Here is a 10,283-nt window from a genome sequence, read left to right on the forward strand (position 1 = left end):
GGAGCGCCCGAGACGCTGCGGGCCTGGTGCCCCTGACCCGATGCAGGGCATCGAAGCCAGGCAGGAGGCGGGAGGCCCAGGTGACCACAGGCTCGCGTGAGCTCAATGCAGCGAGCTCGGCTTTGCAGGCGCGGAAGCGGAGGCCGGGGAGGCCAAGCGCTGGGTTGGGTGGGTTGGAAGCGCTGCAGGGAGGATCGGCGTGGGTGCCTCGGGACCCTGAGTGGGAACCCGTAGGCAGCTGGACCCGGCTGAGCACCGGAGGACGATCTCTACGCGCGTGGCTGGGGTTCGGGGGCGCGCTTTCCCGCGGTGTCCTCAGGGGCCCTGCCGCCGCCACTTTCCATTCGGAGACGCAGTGTAGCTCCTGGCGCTAGGCCGGGGTCCCACGGCTGCGTGCGGCAGGTGTTTGTGGCCAGACCCGCCTCGAGCTGGGGCACGGAGGCCAAGCTCCTCAGGGGTTTGGCTGCACTGCCTGCCCTCCAGGCAGCGAAAGACAGCCTTCTGGCCCAGGGGCCCCTGTCTGAGTGTCCCTAGGGTGTTTCCTGTCCCTTTACACAGTGTGTTTCTCAGGCCTGTCATCACCTGATGGGGTGGATGGCTACTTCCGGAAGGTTCTTTTCCAGGTCCCTGTCGCTGAATTTTCAGTAGGTGTGAAGTGAACCTGGCCATCTTCAGTTTCAGCCCCTGTTCCTCGGGTTTGGCTGGGAAAGTGGCCATTTAGTCCAACCCACTTCTGCTTTTCGGGTGGGAAAACTGACGCCAGAGGCAGCGTGTGGACCCGACGTTCAGTGAAACGGAGTGGTGGGGGGATACCTGGAACCCACAGCCAGGAGAAGAGGCTGGGTCTGTGAGGGTGTGGAGCTCCTACCTTGTGCCCTGCTGCTTACCTCCTAGGAGGCTGTGGTGTTCCCTGGGAGGAGGAGGAGGAGGAGAAGGAGGAGGAGGAAGAGCCAATCGGGTTTTCCAGGAAGTGAAGGAGTGTTGGAGTTGGGCTTAGGGAGGGGAACAAGACCAGGGCCAGTAGGAGGGAGAAATAAAATCTGGGGGTGTGGTGTAGGCCCAGGAAGCTGAGATTGGCAATGCAGCTGCAGAGCCTGTTGTGAACTCCAGGAAAGCGGCCCAGGCTGTGGTTCTGGGAGACGTGTTGTGGTGCTGACTCAGCCCCACTATCCCCTTAGTGTTCTCGGTCTCCTTCCTGGACCCAGCACGGTGCTGGGTCTCTGTGTGCTGTGCCCGTTCCTGAATGAGGACCCAGACTTGCACCAGCAGGATGCCAGCGTACGGTGCCTGGGTATGTGAGGTCCTTCTGGTCACAGTGATCCATTGTGGCCTTTACTCTTACAGGGGTTACAAGTTGGTCGGGGAGTGACAAATGTTTAAGGAGAAATGTTGGTAAATTTAAGAGTATGGAATGGCAGGTGCTGGCTCCTGAGGGGGTTGGGGTAAGGCTGAGCTGGTGGCAGGCTGTGTCAGAGCCGCTGTGTGCTCTGGAAGGGCTGCTCTCAGTCTGGGAAAGTACCATTCACCACCAGCACCTGAAGAGGGACTTGCCCACACTGTGGTTGCTGTGATGCTGGTTTTTATGAAATGCCAGCTGGTGGCTATGACAGAAACTGGCTGCTGTTGCAGCAATGCCTTCTCTGACATTCTGAGCTGCTGGGGGTTGAAAACTGCTACCCAGGGCTTCTTTGGGACTATCCTGGGGTCTGGGAGTTGCTGAGGCCCACCAGCTGCTCCCCTCTCCACTGTATGGCCTTGGCCAGGCACTCAGTGACCTCCCCGTCAGGAAGTTTGATGATCAGTCCACGCCCATTCGGGTCCAGGGGCCCTCTGGTGTAGGATGCCAGCCCGTGACTTGCCTGTGACAGTGTCCTCAGCAGGAGCCATCGTCACAGCTGGGGTTGGCAGGAGGAGGGCCAGCCCAGCTAGAGGGTGGAGGCCCCAGTTGGGTCGGGTATGTGGGCCTGGACCTGCTGTGTCCCAGGGTACACTGGTGTGGGGCATGGGCATGGGGTGCCCTGTGGACTGGCCTCCCAGGGATGGGTGGAAGGACCATCCAGTGTGTGTGCCTTTGGTCCGTGGGGCCTGTGAGTGCTGCCTGCGCTCTCCGGGAGAGGTGGCTGTAGGATGCCCAATGTGGAGCGCACCATGAGGGCCCTTTGCAGGGTGCAGCAGCGCCAGTGAAGGTTCCTCACCCAGCTCCGCGCTGGGGTGACATCTGTTGGCCCCATCGACAAGCCTGCTATCCCTTCCAGAGGTGTGTTTGAGTGCCGATGGGATGGTGGGTATCTGTGCCCCTGTCTTGGAGGGTGAGTGGAGTGGAGAGAGGCAGCCAGTGGTGAGCCACTGGGCAGTGTGGGCAGCTGTTGTCATTGTCACCGAGTTCTCCCTGGGCTTTGTACCACCCCTACCCCCTCACCCCTTGCTCCTCCCTAGGCGCCTCCGTCAGCCCTCTGGCCACTGCCTGCTGGGTGTGTCCCCCATGTCCTACTGGATGCTGTGGTGGTGACTGCCTGCCCCTCTTTACAGCAGCTGTCCAGCCCTGCAGAGGCCCTGGGAGAGCAGGTTGAGTGGTGGATTGGGTACCAAAGATGCCCAGGGAACTGTGGGAGATGTTTTGGGTGGACTCTCACTTCAGGACCTGCCTGCTGAGGTGGGGGTGAGCTGAGACCTGGGTTCCAGGACAGGCCGTCTCTGGGACCAGAGTGTTCTGCCTCGGAGGCTCTGCACCCCAGCCTGGGAAGGCCCTTCGGGGAGGAACCAGACCCCCGTGGACCTGTGTGCCCACTGGCCTGGACTGTGTGACGGACACATCCCTCCCGGGCTCCCAGCTGGCCTCAGATGTAGGGCCATCACTCCATTCTCTGGTCTTCCTCCTGGCTGGCATCAGGAGCAGATGTAGGCTGAGGGGCTCAGTGTGTGCAGAAGATCAGCTGCGAAGGCAGATCTTCCCCAGGGGTCCTGGAGGCTGTCCGGCTGCAGGCGCAGTTGCTCACAGAGGCTGATGTTGCTATCACCAAGTAGTCATTTGGAGCCAATCCACTCCTCAGCTCTCTCCTCAGTTTCCCCTCCATGGGCCTCAGTGTGTGAGTTGTGCTGGTGCCACCTGAGTGGAGGATGGCAGATGGTTGCCCCCAGAAGATGAGTTGCCTGGGGCTGCATTTGGCAGGGCCTTGGTCCCATCCATAGCTCACAGCTAGGAGCTGTCACCTTGACAGATGCTCCGGAGGAGCAGGTCCGCAAGGTGATCTCTGAACGTGAGTTCTGCAGAGATGTGGGCAGGCAGACACCTCAGGGAGGACAATCGGGCAGAGACAACAGACGGCGCGGCAGCTGGTGTGGCAGGGGACACAGGCAGCAGTGGGCCCGGCAGTGTAAGGCGCAGATGAAAGCTGTCAGGGCACCCAGGTCTGGCTGTGCATGGACTGAGAGGGACATTGGGGGCTTGGGGACAGCTGGGGATACTCACATCAGTGCAGTCAGGACAGCGTGGGGACCTGGGGGCCTGCAGGCAGCATAGGCTACTGTGCCGATTGGCCCTTGTTGACTGGGAGGAGGAGGCTGCCTGGCTTCTAGAGGCGAAGCCGAGCTTCGAGCTAGTCGCCTGAGTGGGCAGGGCCCTTTAGGAACTGCACCAGGCCAGGTGTGCCTAGGGGAGGGTGGCAGCCGGTCCCCAGAGGATGGGTGCTGTCTCCCATCCTCTCCCACTGTGTGGGCAGCCAGCAGCCTAGGAGGCCTGTTGTAGCCCTGGCAGCCATCCCAGGTCACCTGAGTCATGCTGGCTTATCCCTGTGACTGGTAGCGTTGGAGGAGTGTTTGTCCCTGCGCAGCTTTGGCCCTTTTTTATTTTAGTGATGGGGCTGGTGCTGGGGGTGGAACCCAGACCTTGTGCATGTTAGGTCTAGCTCTACCGCTGAGCTCCACCCCAAGCCTTTTTATTTTTCAGTTTGAAACAGGACCTCCCTAAGTTGCCCAGGCTGAGCTGGAACTTGCTGCCTTTCTGCCTCAGCCTCCCAAATGGCTGGGGTCATGGGCCTACATCACCAGGCAGTCATTTGCTTTTTGGTTTGCTTGTTTCCCTCCTTCCTCCAGTATTGGAGATTGAACCCAAGGCCTTTGCAATAAGCTGCATCCCCAGCCCTCTTTTAACACTTCGAGCTAGGATCTCAATAAGTCACTAAGTTGCTTGTGCTGGGCTGGAACTTGGGACCTCTCACCTCCACATTCCTAGAGCGCAGCCGCACACCTGGTGGAGTTGTAAGAATTCCTTGTGGTCTTGGCCCGCAGCTCTTGCCAGCCTCCTGGGGTCCTGCATGGGCTGAGGTCACGCACACCTGGCCTCTCTGTTGTCAGTGGCAGGCACAGGGTGAGTACATGTGTGCCGCACGTGGCCTGCTGGCTGTCAGGGTCAGGCAGAGTCCACATCCCAGACCCTAGAGTGCACGGGGCCTCCTCAGCCTTAACGTAGAAACACATTCTGTCTTCCTGCTCATCTCTGTATGTGCTTATGTGCCCAAGAGGGGACCCTAGGACCCTGCCTGAGCGCTGCCCACATGTGACAGCAGGGTCCTCTCGGCTTGTGTGTGGCTTGGGTCTTCCGCGCTTCCTTGGGACTGCACATCAGGAACCTGGCTCCTGGAAGTGCGCCGCATGCTGGGGCTCTGGAGCGGCCCCAGGGCTGCTGTGGGTGTGCTGAGACCTTGTGTCAAGGTGGAGCTGCACTGAGTCCGTGTCTCTTGGGGCGAGGAGACTTATGGAGGAGACTGGACCTCACCTGGAACTGCTGAGCCCAAGGATGCTGTCATCATTGCCCTCACCACACATGGCCAGCAGAGCTTGTGTTCCCTGAGCCTTGTCGTAGGGAGTGGCCTTCACTTCCTGCCGGCTGACAGGACCCTGGTGGAGGGCGGGTTGCGATGGGCTGCATGCTGACCCTGCCTGACTCTCCCGCAGGATTACATCTGTCCGAGATGCGAGTCAGGCTTCATCGAGGAGCTTCCGGAAGAGACCAGGTAGCTGCCCTGTGGTTTGGAGGCTGGAGAACCAGCAGGGCTGAAGCCAGTAGGAGGGAGGCTGGAGCAGGGGTGTGGACACAGTGTCACTTACCTCCCCCAGCCGGGTCCGTATCCCTGTGTGTGGGAATGGGGAACCATCATTCACATTTGGGGGGACAGAAAAGGCAGGTTTGACGGCAGAGCTGGCATGAGGCCTCTGACAGTCGGTGCACGGGACCCTCTGGGTCACCCTGAGATTTGCTACCCCTGGCCTGACCACTGGGCCAAAGCCTGAGGCAGAGGGAGGTGACAGGTGCCCCTGTCCTCGCAGTTCCTACTTTCCCCACAAGCGGAGCAGGACTGGGTGCAGTGCAGCCCTGTGTGTGGTGGGAGGGTTGCTGGCACTGCTGACGGGCGCTGTGTCTGCAGGAGTACAGAGAACAGCTCCGCCCCATCCACAGCCCCCTCTGACCAGAGCCGGCAGCCCTTTGAGGTGAGTCAGAGCCCCCGTGAGCCCCCGTCCTGACCTGGTGGGCAGAGGCTGAGGGTGCATGGCCCTGTCTGAGATCTGCCTGGGCTCTGCCTTCTGGGTGAGCTCTGTCCAACCATCTGCTCTCAGGGATTCACGATGTGAGGACTTGAGGGCCCTGGGGGGTGAGTGGAGGTGTTGGCTAGGGAGCCTCTGTCTGTGGGTCTGTCAGCCGGCCTGGCCTGGCCTGGCCTGGCCTTTGTGCCCATGGTGTCCCACAGACCATGCAAGCTCAAGGCATGCCCCTGTGCCCCCTCTGCCTAGAACGTGGACCAGCATCTGTTCACACTGCCCCAGGGCTATGGACAGTTCGCTTTCGGCATCTTTGATGACAGCTTTGAGATCCCCACGTTCCCTCCTGGGGCACAGGCTGACGACAGCAGGGACCCTGAGGGCCGGCGGGAGAGAGAGCATCAGTCCCGGCACCGGCATGGCACTCGGCAACCCCGTGCCCGCCTTACAGCCAGGCGGACTACCGGCCGGCATGAGGGTGTCCCCACACTGGAAGGGTGAGAGGCTGGGGGTGTCTGGAGAGGGCCCACTCCGTGGTTAGAAGGTGGGGACGCATCTGTCCTCTGCCCCAAGGGAAGAGCCGGGTCTCCTCACCCCACCCCAGTGGGGCATGTTCTGGGGCATCAGGGAGATAACCCTCAGCAACAGCCAGCTCCCACGAATGTCCCAGTCTCTGCAGAGCTAGAACCAAGGGACGCTTTGCTGGGTTTGCTTTGTCTTTTATGTCTTCCCTTTGAAAGAGTCACCACCGGGAGTGGTAGCACAGACCTGTGATCCCAGCACATGGGAGGCTGAGGCAGGAGGATCACAAGTTTGAGCCATCTGGGGCTACATACTGAGTTCAGGGCTGGCCTGGATGACATAGAGGCACCCCTGCTTTAAAACACAAAGTCTGGGCTGGGGATGTGGCTCAGTGCCATCGCCCCTGCCTGGCAAATGCAAGGTCCTGAGTTTAATCCTCCGTACCATCCAAAAAAAAAAAAAAAAAAAAAGCAACAAACAAAAAACAACCCATACTGCTCACCTGAAAGCTGGTGCTGGCCGCCCTCGGCGTCCCCTGCAGGCTGGCTGTCTGCTGGCTCCTGTGGTGATGGGCCTGTCACTCACTCTCTTCCAGGATCATCCAGCAGCTGGTCAATGGCATCATCACCCCAGCCACCATCCCCAACCTGGGCCTGGGCCCCTGGTGAGTAGAGGGTAGGGCGTCCCACCCCTGCCGCCCCAGCCTCCTGACGCAGCCTCTCGCCCCCAGGGGCGTCCTGCACTCGAACCCGATGGACTATGCCTGGGGGGCCAACGGCCTAGACGCCATCATCACACAGGTACAGGGTTCCCTTGTCACCCCTAGCCCAGTGACCCCCAGAGGCCAAGCACAGTGGGGCCTGGAGGCCCTGCGTGGCCTCTTGCCTGTTTGTGACATCCCCTGGAATGTGTTGTAAAACCATCGGGGTTGCCAGGCACCCTCTTGCCCTGGTCCTGAGCCCTGCCTGTCCCGAGGGGGACCCCACAGACCTGTGTGCCGGGGGTGGGGCGGGATCAGTGGGGGCGGTGGTAGGGTGCAGGTGGAGCTCTCTTGGCCTGGAGACCTCCCTCCAGCCAGGACGAACACAGTCCCGGTGCTTTTGCAGGTCCTGCAGCAGCCGCTGGCCTGAAAGGCGGCCTACGCCCCTCAGGAGCGAGCCCGCCCCCATCCCCGAGGAGCTCCCGGCACTGTCCTCTTGTCTTTCAGCTCCTCAACCAGTTTGAGAACACGGGCCCCCCGCCTGCAGACAAGGAGAAGATCCAGGCCCTGCCCACCATCCCTGTCAATGAGGAGCACGTAGGTACGGCTGGTCAGACACCAAGGACTTTGTGCACGGGGCTGGGCTGGTTGCAGTGGGGCCCTAGAGGTACAGGGCCCGCCCAGCCTCATCCCACTTCCTGCAGGCTCCGGACTCGAGTGTCCCGTGTGCAAGGACGACTATGCGCTGGGCGAGAGCGTACGGCAGCTGCCCTGCAACCACCTGTTCCACGATGGCTGCATTGTGCCCTGGCTGGAGCAGGTGAGCGGGACTCCTGGCCGGACCCACCTCTCCCCAGGCTCCATCTCCACCGTCTCTCCTGTAGGCTGCGTGTCCCAGCCCTGACCTCCCTGGTCTTTGCCTTGTTCCCACAAAGCACGACAGCTGCCCCGTCTGCCGTAAGAGCCTCACGGGACAGAACACAGCCACAAACCCCCCAGGCCTGAGTGGTGTGAGCTTCTCATCCTCCTCGTCGTCCTCGTCCTCCAGCTCGCCCAGCAATGAGAACGCCACAAGTAACTCCTGAGCCACTGGCCACGGAAACTCCCGTCGTTGCCACAGCACGCAGCACCCGGGCTGCACCCAGGGGACCGGCCCTCCAGAGACCAGAGCTGGGCCGTGCCTGAGGGACATGGGTCCTGCTGCTCGCGCTCAGGGGCCCGGCTCCTGTCCTGTCTCTAACCTCGCCTTCCAGGTGTTCACGGCAGAATGGTTTTTATGATTTTAAATTATTACTGCTTTGAAATAAATGGACGTTTTGGCTCACACGCAGCCGCGCATGATCTGTGGAGTGGCCGGGTGGAGCTGCTCACCAGGACTGGCCCGGGGCCATCTGCGACCCACAGCCTGTGCTGGCTCGGGACTGCAGAACCAGGAATAAAACTGCTCCACAGACGTTTTTTAAAGGGAGAAATATGTGTATCTTGAAAGCTATTTAAAATACACCTACTCGAGGAGCCGGTGGCTTGGCGTGTTCCTTTTGCCCGAGTGTGGCTGGCCAGGTCTGGTTTAGCCTGGCAGGGTTGGGGGTTGCACTTCTGCAGAGGGAAGCCGGGGGCAGGCAGGCCACGTCAGTGTCCTGGGAGCTGAACAACATCCAGGCCATCAGCAGGGCCTGGCCCCAGCACAGGAGCCCCACAGTCAGCTCCTGGTCAGCGGTGGGGCCTGTGCAGGGTGAAGCTGGCTGAGATACGGAACTTGCTGTTGCCTGGGGCTCAGGGGCTGGGTGGTGGCATTGGGAACCTCAATCTTCAGAGTCCTAGGGTGGTGGCTCCAGTTCCAGGGGCTGAGGAAGGATGAATGGTTGCACCCCGCCTCTGCCCAGGTGGTGGAAGAACTATACAGTCCCGTCCCTGTTGTGCACGGGGTCTGCACCAGTCAAGCATCCCACCGTATCCACACCTACCTGCAGAGCCGGGCACCTCCTGGACCACCCTCCTGGCCACAGCAGATGAACCCTGGCAGATGTCACAGGTCGCAGAGAGCGATGGCTGGGACCCTGCTAACCACAGCTGATAGCCCCATGGATGGTCACACTAACCCTGGAGCCTGATTGGAGTGGTGCTTGGCAGAGATGGAAGCCACCGAGATGGGTGGCTGTCCTGGACTGTCCTCAGCTGTGGGACTCCGACTTCTGGAATGGACAGCCATCGATCCGTGTCTCCAGCCACCGGCAGCCAATGAAGACCAGGGCAGTTTGTCAGTTGCCCTCTGTCCTCCGCCCTGCTATGGAACTACCAATCAGTCGCACAGCTGGTCCTCATTTCCGGTGGAAAATGGGAGCTTTGAGTTAACAGTTTTTGGGGAGACAAGATTTGATTTCTGAGCATTGTCACTAAATGGCCAAAGCTGCCAACTGTGTGGGAAATGAGCACCCAGAAGGGAAGTCATGGTATGAGCTGGAGATACCTTGGAAATGTGGAGGGCAGTTAACAGAAGAGATACTGCCCATGTCTGAGCTTCTGAGGTCTGATCCCCCACAGGACCCTGGCACGGAGCCCCTCAGCCAGCCTGCTCACCCTGCCCACCCCCACGAGAGCCAGGAGGCTCCGAGGTCTCCACATGGCTTTCGAGCCCATGTGTCCTGCCACCGCAGCAAGTGACCACACGATGATGATGACGATGGTTTGTAACGTTTATTACCTGACTGTTCTGGGAGCAGCATCTGACATGGGCCTCCCGGGGCTGAATCTGGGCACAGGTGGCAGGGCTGCTCTTCCCAAGACTGGAGTGATCCCAGGTTGCCATCTTGGCCCGCAGCCCTCGCTTGTGGTCCCTTCCTCTCTCCCTCTCACCCTCCCGTGCCTTCTCAGGGGACCCTCGGTGGCACTGGGCCCCGGATAGTCAGGATAGCGCCCTCTTAGGGTCGGGCATATGATTCCATCTGCAGTTTCTGTCCACATGACGTATCCTCAGGCTCTGGGCATTGGAAGGTGGCCGGCCTGAGGCTGTGGACTGGCTCACCTCACGGGTGCTGCCTCCATCACTGTCTCACGCACAGTTCTGGGCCCTGTGTGCTCTGCCCTCAGCAGCCTGCCCACCCTCCTCCTCCTGGACACCCTGTCCCTAGTGCTGTCTGACACTGTTGTGTCCCCGCCTCTAAGCTGTCTCCTCGGTGCTCCCACCGGAGCCCTTCCCAGACCTGACAGCTGGCCTTGACCTTCAGTCGCTCCTCCCAGATACATGGGTATGGCTGGCATCTGTCCCCTAGATGGGGCTCCCCAAGGCCGGGCCTTGCGGCAGGAGACCTCCTGGTGTCCCTAGTGCCTGGCACACAGTAGGGACCTACTGAAGCTCAAGGTGGGGATGAGCGGGAGGACAGCTGTGCTCCTACTCGCTGTCCGGCGGACCCCAGCCAGCGTGATCCTCAGGAGACCAGCACGGGGAGGAAGTGGGTGGAGAGCTGGTGCTGCCGCGTCCGGCTGCCTCGCCGGGGAACCCCGCGTCCGTCCAGAGCCAGGAACATGG

The 10,283-nt window shown here is 60.8% G+C and overlaps 2 protein-coding genes across 2 annotated transcripts in view; one reads left to right on the forward strand and one right to left on the reverse strand.

The window, feature by feature from the left end:
* Nucleotides 1-2,273: 2,273 nt before the first annotated feature.
* Rnf126 (ring finger protein 126) lies at nucleotides 2,274-8,297 on the forward strand. Its single transcript, XM_010635147.3, has 11 exons — nucleotides 2,274-2,309; nucleotides 2,437-2,582; nucleotides 3,190-3,257; nucleotides 4,937-5,012; nucleotides 5,424-5,487; nucleotides 5,788-6,032; nucleotides 6,653-6,721; nucleotides 6,788-6,857; nucleotides 7,265-7,358; nucleotides 7,462-7,577; nucleotides 7,693-8,297. The coding sequence occupies exons 1-11, from the start codon at nucleotides 2,274-2,276 to the stop codon at nucleotides 7,840-7,842; spliced, it is 1,134 nt and encodes a 377-aa protein (XP_010633449.1). The 3' UTR covers nucleotides 7,843-8,297.
* Nucleotides 8,298-9,441: 1,144 nt separating this feature from the next.
* The window catches only part of Fgf22 (fibroblast growth factor 22), a 4,304-nt gene continuing 3,462 nt past the window's right edge, over nucleotides 9,442-10,283 (reverse strand). Inside the window, exon 4 of the mRNA XM_010635148.2 lies at nucleotides 9,442-10,279. Coding sequence (XP_010633450.1) covers nucleotides 10,183-10,279 — 97 coding nt within the window. The 3' untranslated portion in view covers nucleotides 9,442-10,182. The remainder of the gene's footprint in view (nucleotides 10,280-10,283) is intronic.

This window comes from Fukomys damarensis, unplaced genomic scaffold (assembly GCF_012274545.1).
Source record: "Fukomys damarensis isolate Sample0158 unplaced genomic scaffold, DMR_v1.0_HiC HiC_scaffold_37, whole genome shotgun sequence".
NCBI lineage: Eukaryota > Metazoa > Chordata > Mammalia > Rodentia > Bathyergidae > Fukomys > Fukomys damarensis.

Excerpts from the sequence above, each read along its gene's own strand:
- Rnf126 (XM_010635147.3), top strand. The coding sequence starts at position 2,274 with ATGGGATGGTGGGTATCTGTGCCCCTGTCTTGGAGG. Across the intron at positions 3,258-4,936 it reads CCGCAAGGTGATCTCTGAAC|GCCTGACTCTCCCGCAGGAT; the intron begins GTGAGTTCTGCA and ends CATGCTGACCCT. Across the intron at positions 5,013-5,423 it reads GAGCTTCCGGAAGAGACCAG|GAGTACAGAGAACAGCTCCG; the intron begins GTAGCTGCCCTG and ends CTGTGTCTGCAG.